Raw genomic sequence first — 12,135 nt, 5'->3', positions numbered from 1 at the left:
GATGACCAAGGTTTGCATAACAAAAGCAGTGTTTGTGGCACCTTGTTTCACTTGTTTCCACAGCATTGCAAGGTTCTGAAATTTGTGATTTAATATGTGAATATACTATTTGTGTTTTGCATGATGTGCTGAAGAATTTAAACTTTTTTCCCCTTCCACCTCTAAAGGAGCATGGCAGCTTTTGCAGGCATGTGTGATGGAGGATCCACAGAAGATGGTTGTGTTGCAGCCTCCCGTGACGACACTACCCTTAATGCACTCAATACAGTAAGTGTATAGATCTACCGTATGGAAAAACAGCCTTTCCATTTATTTCTGGACTACTTAAAGCGTATAGTGCATCAGATATTTAGCAGGTAAAATAGATTTTGGGATCACAATATGATAGTAGCCTAGGATATAATGACTTTCTTTCAAACACCTACTAGTTTTCAAAAATCTAACCTACAGAAATTCAGTGATAAACTTTTGGGTGGTGCCTTTAGGAGGACAGCTAGTGAATGTTCTGTGTGGGCAGCTGCTCAGGTCAGGTACATCAGCTGGAATTGGTACTTACTCAGCTGACACTGGACCTGGCTATTGGTCCTTTTATTCAGTCCAGCTAACTTCTAGCTGTAGGAAGAGAATTATTTCCTAGAAGGAAAATTCATAATACCATCAAATGACACTATTGTCACGTATCTGGTAATGACTGGAATTTGTCCCACTCGTGATCCAGTCTTCATTATTATTTATATTTGGATGCATGTAAATCCATTTATCTCTTGCATAAACATAATGTGCATAAATAAAGTATTACTGGGTAGTTTTATAGATGTGAGTGTATGTTGAGATGCTCGCACAGTTTCAGTGCAGCCAGCTCTTTTGGGGGGCACTAACATCAATAAATCATGATACATTAAATGTTATTTTAAGATCAAGCTGAAGAAACTTGTCTGTCATTCCATATTTTTTGGTAACATAGTGAATCTATAGTTGGCTGTTTCCCCAGAGCCCTATCTGCAGCTTTTGGAGAATTCTGGTGGCAGTGACTCTAAGCTGACCTTTGTGTCTTCATTATTTCCTTCCTGAAATATAATAAAAGGAATTGTGTAACTGGTCATATGTTACTCTGAAGAAACACATAGACAGATCTGCTGACTCTACCAACAAGCAGTTTTCATTCTTCCTCTTTTTTATGTCACTTTTTATCCATAAAACATATCTTGGAGGTACGAACAGTTGAGTTCTGACCTGTCACTTGTGATTATTGGCTACGGTCTAATCACATGCACTTGGGAAAGGTGTGGAAAGGGCAGGATGGACCCTTTCCTGAGTGAGTTTCTAGATAAATCTGTAAATTATTTTAGGGACCATCATAATGAAAAACTACAGACCCCATGGACAGCTGGTAGGACTGGAAGCTGAGAGCAACTTCAGTTGAGCATGTTTTTTGTGTTGCAGTATGTAGCTTCAGTTTTAATTTTAAAGATCTTCTTTCCTAAAAGTAGTTTTAAGCACATTCTGCCTCAGTGTCCAGCACTGTAATGATCTACAGCCACTCATACGTTCCTTTCTTCACAGTGCTTGAGGCTCAAGTAATTTGTTTTCATTCAGTAAAAATAAAACCAGGGATACCAACAAAAAACAACATAGTATGTTGTCTTTTCAAATTGGCTATTGTTAAATACCACCTTATGACCGCAGTATTATGTCTGTCTCTGCTCGCTGTGCTTTAATTATTTACAGTTGCATAGTTTGTAACCATTTTATTTATAAAATTCTTGAAAGCTTGTAGATGGTTGTGATACACATCAGAAACTGAGTGATAATCACTGCAACAGAAAACAGATTATTTGTTTGTTTAGAGGAAGTATCCTAAGCATGTTGTTATTTGGTTGTTTTATTAAAGTGAGTGGAACTGACTTTATCAAATTAATCACATTAAATATGCTTAACTGATTCTTTACTCTCAGTAAAGCATCTCATTACGTGAAGCTTTTAAACACTTTAGAACATTAAAAAGAAGCTCAGTCTGTGTAAGTTGTAGAACGGGTTTGTAACGGGTCAAGTCCATGATCAGGTATGTATGACATGGTATCCATACTCAAGTTAAAATGCCTGTATTCTTGACGTGAAAACTGTTACTTATGTAACATTAGCTTACCAAAACCACTCACTTTTTTGTTTTATTTATGCGTGTATTTGATTACATGTCTTTGCATCAATTTTTGTCTTGTTTCCTGCAACAGACACGAGTAAAATAGGATTAAGATCTAAAATGTGCTTCTGTACTTATTAAATAAACAGCAGCAGAACTTTCATTCTTATTTGGCAAAATTGTTGAAATATGGTGTTTTTCTAAGTTGTTCCCTAACATTTGGAGACTCAAATCTCTGTTAAGGCATCAGAGCATCATCAAAGAGCTTCTGGAATTGGAATTTCTTTCCCCTTGCTGTCTGTAATAAAACACTAATGCAGAAAATTCATTTAACTTCACTGCTTTACTATCTGCTTTAATTACCCCCTTGAATTACTTGGGGCTCTAAGGAGCCTCTAGTTGCACTTGTAGACTTCTTGCTTCTGAGACTTAGATTAGTCCCAAAATATTTTGATTCTATTCTTTTTGTATTTCTAGTGCACATCTATTCTAGAAAATCACTGGTGATTCATTTTCTGAATGGGAGGTGGTTTTCACACTTCTGAAATAAAAACACTATACAAACTCTTAATTTATCCCCTTAAGAATCTCTTTGTCTGTGTGTAATGTTTTTGACTGCTGTTGTCATGACTTTCCCCTTCCCTCCAATATGACATCTTAGTGTATAGCAGTGAGATTTACCCTGTGATTTTCTTGTAGTCATCTCATTAACTTCAGCTTTGCTTAAGTTCCTCTTTTGCTGTAGGTATTGAGGTGCAAGTTCTCTGTTCCTCTCTAGTGTAGCTTCCAAACCCTGTATTGACACAGTGGAGTTCCCATTACTCTGCCTGAACATGGACTGTTGTACTTCTGAGGAAATATAGCCTGCAAGGTTTGACCTTAGTGGCTTTTGAGAGGTCCTTAGGCTTCTGTGGTGTTTGATTTATTCATGCTTCAAAAATCTACTCTATGTACTAATACTGTTCATTGTAGTTTTTAGAAAGCAGTGAAGATACTTTCTTTGTTCACTTTGAATTTACAGAAGAATGTTTTCTTATGATTGATAGTTCTGTCAGGTGGAATATTTTAAGAAACTTTAACTTATTTCTGAGAGCCTACTTTTTTTTGACTAACTTAAAACAGTTTAGAGAAGTAATTTGTTGTCCTGCCATAAAATGGTGCTCTTTTAATTTTTCTTTTCACCATCTATTTAAAACATATGAGATTTATCTGATAAATAATTTGTGAGAATCTTACCCCGCACTAAGTTGTGTTTTTGTTCAGAAATTATTGTATACAACCCAGAAGATTAATGTAAAAAAAATATATATTATATGGTATGATTTCTTATTATGGAAATCCAATAAACTTCAGAGCAGCTCTTCATATAAATCAGTCTTGACAAGCTCCTTTGCTAGTGTTTTATTTATGTAATAACAGATGCTGTAGCCTCCAGAATGATTTATTGTTAATTATACCTGATAGAAATGAAGATCAAGGAAGGCACAATGCAACATATATATCAGCTCATTGAAATGATTATTCATTTAATGTTTCAGGTGCTTTTCAATTCCTATTCTTTTGTTTGGCTATTGGGATTTGATGCCCCATTTGTCATTGTAACCCTTAGGAAGGAGCTGAAGTTTTTGTTTGGAGTTTGCCCTCCTGATGAGTACTGGCTGTTGTACTGAGAGGTTTGGAGGAGGAGCTATTAGTTCCTGAAGATCTTTCACCATGATATTTTTAGGTAGCGAGGGGCTTTTTTGTTACACTACCGCAGAACAGGTAGCTGAATTTGGGCTGGCTTTGTAAAACTAGCTGAGTTTTGCGCTTTGAATATTCATGAAGATCATTGGATGCATTAGACCTTAAAATATTGGTCATGTAAAACGAAAACATGCATATTCAGTACACTTCTATTTTTCCAGTTTCATACTTGAACCATAATGCGTGAAGCCGTTTTTATTGGTGAAATGGTAGGTGATGGAAACATTTCAAGTACCCAGTTCCTCCTATCTCGTCAGCTGGAGAACCACATTGCTTGGAGGCAGAACTCTTCCTAGTAAGTGAAAAGGGAAATAGAAATGCTAATTTGAGTTACTCTCAGACTTTGTTTGGGCCACTGTGGACAACATCACTGCATTCTGAGGGGTGGTATGGTTGGTGCAAAAGTTTTATAATTAGTGCTCGGTAGTAATGCACTTTGCCTTTTTAGTGCTTTTGGGCTTTGAGTGTGGATAGGCATCACTCTTTAATAATTAGAACACCAGCAAAAAGCCCCTCAAAACACTATATTTACAAGATACCTGTGGAGATCCTTAGTACAAAAATCATGCAGGAGAGCCAGGACTTAATGAGCCAGTTGTGAAATGGCTGGTTTTCTGGGTGGTTTTTTTTTGTTGTTGTTTTTTTTTTTCCTGTTCCAAGCTAATTGAGATTTGGAAATCAATAGAAAAGCTTAGAGTTCATTCCCTTTCGAAGTCAGGCTAGTTTAATTAACTACTTTATTTTGCTTAGCATTCTTTACTTGTAAGTGCATCACCCACTCTAATGACATGTTCAGTGTGGGAAAGCATCTGACAAACTGTTTTGTCCTCTTCTGTAGAAGGAAAAAAAGTCTGGTGGAAGTATTTTTTAAAAATGGCCAGTTGTGATGCCACTGTTTTACTTGTGGAAGAATTTCTTCTGTAACACATGCAATTGGTGGGTAACCTGGGCTGTCTGTAGTACTGACGTGGAGCATGGGGAGAAGGAATTCCAGTTTTCAAATGAAAATAAAAACAACCCTACAGTTAAGTTCTGTGGCAGGATCAGATTCAAGCATGTTCAGACAAGCAGGTGAAACTATTTCTGTTTGCTTCTTTGTGTGTCCTTGTTTGCCTGAGATCCTGTAGAGACTCCAATCCTGGCATCGTGTTTTGCAAAAATTCTCTTAGACATAGGAAATTCAATACTTGTGTTCCTTCGTTGTGGGACTGAGAACTTCTCAGAAGTATGATCCTAGTGCTTGTACAGAGAACATCCTGCTTGTCCACGTCATACTTCTAAGCTTTTGAGAAATGAGAGCTGTTACCTCTGTTGTATCATTAATAGAACATGTGAGAGTTACTGGTGTCCCAGAGGACTGTATTAGGCAGCACTGCAGAAGCTGGTTGAGGCTGAGCTGTGTGGAGGGAGAAGGAGCAGCAAGGGATTCTTCCTCGGTTGGCATCTCACTTTGCACCTTACGGGTAATACTAGAAGTTCACTGAAGTTACGGCTTCATCTTCAGCAGGAGAGCAGGTAAAAACTGTCAAGGATATTAGGAAGTTGTCATAGCTCGAATTTAGATATGCAAAGGCTGCAAGAATTGATTTTAAAATGTCTTAATGTGATGAGGGCCAGTTACAAGAATTGGAGCTGGTAAATCCTGCAGATTAGAACTATCAAAAGAAGTGTTTAATACTACAACAGTGATTTCAGAGAGCAGAAATGGCTGACAAATAGGTTTGGAAAAAAATAAGCTGAGAAAGTTCATCCTGCTCTGTGCTAGAAAGCTGATGCCCTAGAGCAGACAATCCATAGAAAGATCATAACATGGTGAATGTTGAGCATAAACATAACTGCTACTGCTGGCACATACTGTGGGGTAAGAGTTGGGGTAAATCTTGCCTGTAGTTTTTTCCCCTCCCTTCCTCCTGTGTCTTTGCCTCTGTCCTCCAGAGCTCTGATTTAGTATCGGATCTGCTTTAAGATCTTTTTTGTGCTCCATACTAATACAAAGCCAGAAACTCATGACCTCTCTTATCCTTTGCTGCTTTTGAGCTATGCTTGCTGTTCAGAGTTTCCACAGTTCTTTTCTCAGAGGATCCAGGTCAAGAAGGAGTTAAATTACTTCTTTGTTCTCAGTTTTAAAAAACTTCTGGAATAATAATTGGTTCTCAGTGTTCTGCCTTACTCATTCTTCTGGTTCAAGAGTAGGTGTGAGTATCAGCTACATAAAACAGCAGACCCTAGAAAAGAAATTGGAAATGACAGTGTGCAAACTCGGTGTGTAAGGGTGAATCTCAGAGGGTTTTTGTCATTTTTGGTATGTGTGTTATTTTTGCTGAGGAAATCAAAGAGCCATCAACTCTATCCTCGTATGCTAAAAAAGTGCCACCACTTAAGCTGGCATACTGCTACGTGGAAAAAAGACAAAACAATCATATGCTAATGTTGTGTAAATCTCTCTTTACTAATAGCATTGTTATGACTTCTCGTAACAGACTATTACATGGGAACATGTCATTATGAGTGACAAACATGACAGTGTAATATCGGTTTAAGGAAATTCAGTTCCAAGTAAGATGTCACCGAGACAAATTACTCCCTGTTTTAACTTGCCCTTAGACCAGATTTTCTTGTTCATTAACTACAGACAAGGTTGAAAGCATAAAAAATTATTTAAATATATGTTAGCATTTCTTATTATTACTAGTTTTCCTTTTGGATGAATCTTAATTAACAGCTACTCTCATGGTTCAAATGAGGTAGCATAGCACTTCAGGGGCCATCACTCTCTGCCTAGGCATGTTGGAAGATGAAACCACTTCTAGTGTGTAAGAATTTTGCCACTTTGAATTTTCATTCATCCTTATCCTTGCTCTTAGGGGAAAAACTGCAGCACTTTATTTGTAAGGCGATTCAGGAAATCTTTCTAGAGAAACTGTTGAAATGGGCAGATAAAAAGGGCCCAAAATAACTGCCATGGTTACTTTAAAAAATTGTTTTGGAATATGTATTTTTTTAAGTTGCGTTTGGTTTTTTGTTTGTTTTGTTTTTGTTTGTTTGTTTTGTTTTGTTTTTAAATGCTATGTTTTGTTTGTTTTGTTTTGTTTTGTTTTTAAATGCTGTGGCAAGTGTTTTGGGTATTTGCCAAGTTCTTGCCCTGGATCCTTGCAGAGCACTAGCCATGCCTGTTGTGTTGACCCACAAAACCAGCTGGCACAGTTGGCTCCCTCTACTGTTCTGTGGTTTGCAGTTGTTAGGCAGAGCCCTGGCAGTACCAGTGTGTGAAAAATGGATGTAACACAAGCGTCTGGCTTTTTAATCGCCATCATTAGCATCTTAGATCATTAGATCACTTTGTAGCAATTAGAATTATTTAGAAGCTTAGAACAGATGAAAACTGGGGGGAAGAGATGGAAGTTGCTGCTTTTTATTTATTATTATTTTTTTTAACCTAAGCAGTGGGGAGTAATTTCTGTATTTTCAAGCTGTCAGATACCACTAATCAAAGATTTAGAAAAAGAGAACTGGTAGTAATTTTCTCTTGAAGTAACTTACTGATTTCTGTCACCTTTTTTTGTTAGTTTTGAATTCTGTTGCACACCAAGCTGTGTCATCTAGTTATAAATCAAAACTTCCCAGTCACCTGACAGCATGTTGGCAAAACCAGGTAGTTGGCCAGAGCCAGTTTGTTGGACAGTTGAGGTTCTTGATTGGTTCAAGGTTCTGTTGTCCTTGGGCACCAGAGGGAGCTCGGCAAAGTAGTTTTGCTGTCTGAAAGGACAGTATATTTTTTTCTCTGATCCAGATTGTTTAGTGTGTTGCAGCAGGTGAGGAGGAGGTAGAATTTCAAAGAGGAGATGGGAAGGAAATTCCTGGAATTAAAGGGCATTTGGGGCTAGAGTCTTGTTGAGTATCAGACATGGTTGATAAAAATCAAATCTTGCCATTTTGGAGGATGAGCACTTTAAAGAAAGCTGCAAATTTGAAAATAGATTTTGCTGTTTCACCTAATGAGATACGTTTGCTATGGAACATATTCCATTTGATAGTAGGGTGAGATGTCTATAGCTATAAAGAATATCTGCATCAAACTGAAATTTGTCAGCTCTTCTACTGAAAGAAGTGGCCTGAATTCCATTTTGTATTAAATTAGGTGCTTGGATTAGACACCAGAACACCTAGCAACTCTAGCCATGTGGCAGTAATTCTTTCTCCTTTTCATTTTCCTTTTTGTCTTTTTTCCTTCTCTCTCCTCTTTATTTTCTGCTTTCTTAAACATGCTACAGCTTTACAGAGCTATTGGGTATCTTGACCATTGTCCCCTTCAGTGACAGGAGCAAATCCCTCATTAATAATTACAATAATTAAGCCTGCATGGATTACAATAACTGGTGCTTAAACAGGGATATTATGAAAATATCATCTGTGCAGTACCAGGTGAATACCGTATTTCTTTTTTTTACAGTTCCACAGAAGTATCTTGGTTGGCAGCAATGAAAAATTAATCTTTTGACTCCTGTAATACTTAAGTCTTAAAATGCTCTTGCAATACTGGTGGTATTTACCTCATGTTTGGCAGGTCAGGCTTGTGATCTTTGTGCCCTGCAATTAATGTGATTTGTCCGTGACCAGGGATGATTCAGTGGAAGAGCCAACACTTGAACCTGGAGAATTCCTGAATTCCAGTGCTATCCCATAAATGCTGGACATGACAGCATCCCCACAAAAGTGTGGTTGGGCTGAACAATCCCTTCTGCATTTATTGGCTTTTCTGGGTAGATTTCAAAATAGTTCAGTGCTACTTTATTACTATATAGAAACAATTTTTCCTCAGAGAAAAAGACTGTGGAATCTATCAGTGTTCTTAATGGACTGCAATTATTTAATATTGCAGCATGAATGCAGCCTAAGTCAGATGAGCTTTTCAGCGGAGATCATAATGACTGTAATTGCAAAAGGATGCCTTGCTGAAGTAGAAGCTGCCAGTTGCAGTGCCATTCTGATCGAAAAAGGTCACAGTAAAAGGGACATTTAAATTAAGTTATAAATTACAATTGAAGAACAATATTTTGATGAGCAAAACCAGAGATGTCAGAGCTGCAAGATGTAATTCATGGGTTCATTACAGAACAGAGGTGCCTGACAGCTGAGCCATGCCAAAAGGAGAATTTATTTGCAACATCACGCAGACAGAAAATGGCAGCTCTGCTGAGAAGCTGTAGTAGAAACTTGAAGCCTCGTGGTAATGTGAAGACTTTATGGTAATAAGGCTTCCCTGTGATCTAGCATTGTTTAATGACTGTTATAATAGAAATGAGGTTTTTGAACACGTGCACATTTGGAATTTTCCTTTCATCTAAAATCCTGTCCAGTGACGTGGAAGTTGCTGTATTTTCTGTTTTAAAGTGTAAGTGCATTTGTCTTGATTCCTTTTGTTGCAGTTGTGTGTGTATATAATGTCACAGTGGTTCAAAATTTAGATAGCAGAGTTAATGCTAAAAATGGTATTCTGTAGATGACAGGATAGTAATCTAGTGTTTTGTTTATAGCAATACCTTGAAAAGTTCAACCAGCAGTTAATGAAACCATAGGCAGTCATCATTAGCTATTATTTATATGTTTGTGTTGCTTGCCAATAAAGTCCTTATATATAATAAATGACTGACAGTCATAAGCAGAGAATTAATAGGCCAGATTGAAACAAGTAAATTTAACTCTGGCACTTATAAAAAAAATATTTTTCCTTTTTGCTGCATTATCCTACTCATGGCATTTATAAAAACTGATTTTTGTCTGCTTGCTAAAAGTAACATTTTCAGGAGAATCTAAACTTGTATCAGTACTCTTGTTTTCACATCTGTCTTTTCTGTTATATGACTCATCTTTTAGCTCTGTGCTTATGGGCTTTGTGATTGTTATTAATGTAATTACTTGGTCAAAAGTTAATGCTCATATTTTCTGTGGGTAATTTGGGACAGTTCTGGTGGCCTGTAAACTCGTGTATTTCTTAGTAACCAGAGTAGCTGCCTCTTAGACCAGCCCATTCTTTCTGGGCTTGTCTGATTTTTTTGCAGATTGAGCTGCTTGGGCAATGGTGCTGCCAGGGAAAAACACGTGTTGTCCTTGAGGCGAAATAAAGATGCCCTCCAAGTCACAAAGAGGCTTTGGCATTGCTGCATGTTTTTGGAGAGAGCAAAGAGGGAATAGAAACAGAAGCACCATTCTTTTCAACACTGTCAAATTTCCTAAGTGAAAAATCTTTTAGGTAGTGGCATGCACAGAAAAAGCATTTGCAAGGTGAGCTGGCGAAACAAACAGTCCTTTTTTTCTTTAAGATGGATCTGTTGCTAGTGCTGGAGTGCAAACAAGGAGAAAAATTAATGTGTACCCAGTAGAAAAGACAACATCTTATTTTCATGCCTTTAAGTAGCTATTTCATGCCACAGGAATCTTTAAAAAAAATAATAAAAATAAATAATTAAGGTCATTAGTGTTGTTGGAGTGTTGGCGTTGAGCACTGGCACTGCGAGTCAGGCTTTCTACTCTTATCATCTGGCTTCTGGTAAGATGGACCGAGATCATTGTTTCACTTGCATGGAGGTGTAGTCCGGGGAGCTGACACTGATGTAGTCAACAGAGGCAGATTTACAAGCCATCCTGCTGTTGTACAGTAGGAAATTTCACGTGGGGAGACAGGTTTGAAAGGAATAGTTTGTACTAAGTGATCTCAGGTAATGCATTTCCCGGACTTAGGGCTATGTGAGGCTCTGCTGTGTTGATGGCTCTGCTGTATTAATGCATCTCCTAGCAGCAGCTTGCAGAGATCAGGTAACTGAAGGAGGAGTGTGGGGAGGAAATAATTTTTTGGAAGCTGAAGCATTGTTTTCTATTGTTACACGATAAAAGTACATATAGTTATAATTATTGCAGAGAGTGTCTGTAACTTCCCTGTAGGTGCCATATAGAAAGCTGAAAATGAATAGAAAACCACTCTGGCTTAGTTTTCTTTCTTGTTCCCATTATATTAGCCAAGTGCAGTAACACCCTGTATGCTATTGTTATTTTAGGTGTTGGTAAGGAGAGGAGGGGGGAAAAAAAAATGTTCACACTGCCAGTTAAGGGAACATTACTGCTTGTTCTAAAAACACATTGCAGGTAGTGATCTTTACCCAGCAGTGACCTTTTATTTTTAGAAGTACATTGCTTTCTCTAAAAGTCCTTGAAGAATAAATAAACTTTGAATATTCTGATAACTGGGTGGAGGTGGAAGAGCACCTGCATCAGTTCAAGATCTGTTCCTACAGATAATAGAAGATTTGATCCAATTTGTGTGAAGTGTTAACCCATAATGCACTAATTTTTCCTTTAACACAGCTGATAACATGTTCATCCCTGGCAGTGGGAGATATGCAGTATGACTTTTGAGTGGCCTGATTTTTTAGAGGGCTATGCACTTCTCCTTTTACAGCTAACTGTTCCTCTGCATTTTTGGACCTCAGACAACCTCTTTGAGGTGTTTATTAATAATTGTTGAGCAAATCTTTTTCCGGAAACTTCAGGTGTTACAAAGGAAGCTTGAGATTATATGGAACTGAAATTTCATCAGCAAATGGAATAAATGAGCTGTTCTTTTTAATATATTAAAGTTGATGTGCAGGGACTTTTTCTTTAATGAAGAAAACAGAGTAATTTCTGGTGTACTTTGTGCTGCAAACCAATTGGCTTATAGACTGTCACAATCCATTCTGTGGCATTCATGACCAGAAAACTGAGATGCTAATAAAATAGATGGGAAGATGGCATAGCATGATATATGGTATCCCAAATCACCATTCCATAAAGTGCTCCAGTATCACAGACCAGAGTGCCTTGTATGAAATGGCCACTTTTTGTTCTGTTTATGGTATAATTTTTATTGGAAAAGTGAACCCTCTTTTATAAGAAAACCGTGTCCTTCCAGATGCACAAGCTGTTTAAAACCTGAGTTGACAAAAGCCAGGAAGTGAAAGTGAAGACTGTTTTGTACCAGGTCTTACAGATGTGCTTTCTTTTCACAGCTGCGTGAGTCCCGTACAGAGCAGAGCTTTGCTTTCGATTTCCCAGCTTTTGGCAAGTTCTGCTGTAGCTCTTGAAATCTTGTTGAATATTCTGCCCTGTAATTTGCAGAAGTAGCATGGCTCTGGACCATGGCTTCCTTACAGCGGGCTTGTCCCACCTAAAGCCTAGATTGAGCAGTGTTTGGTTTAAAAGAAGCATATATATAT

At 37.7% G+C, this 12,135-nt stretch overlaps 1 protein-coding gene across 1 annotated transcript in view; it reads left to right on the top strand.

Moving 5' to 3' along the window:
* Positions 1-12,135, top strand: part of LOC104524176 (arginine-glutamic acid dipeptide repeats protein-like) — a gene marked incomplete at its 3' end in the record, with an annotated part of 80,683 nt that overhangs the window by 67,053 nt on the left and 1,495 nt on the right. The window contains exon 9 of the mRNA XM_010167003.1: positions 168-267. Coding sequence (XP_010165305.1) covers positions 168-267 — 100 coding nt within the window. The remainder of the gene's footprint in view (positions 1-167; positions 268-12,135) is intronic.

The sequence above is a fragment of the Antrostomus carolinensis genome, unplaced genomic scaffold (assembly GCF_000700745.2).
Source record: "Antrostomus carolinensis isolate BGI_N321 unplaced genomic scaffold, ASM70074v2 scaffold8020, whole genome shotgun sequence".
Lineage (NCBI taxonomy): Eukaryota > Metazoa > Chordata > Aves > Caprimulgiformes > Caprimulgidae > Antrostomus > Antrostomus carolinensis.
Note: the sequence above shows the minus strand (reverse complement) of the source record. Positions and strands in the feature narration are given on the sequence as shown.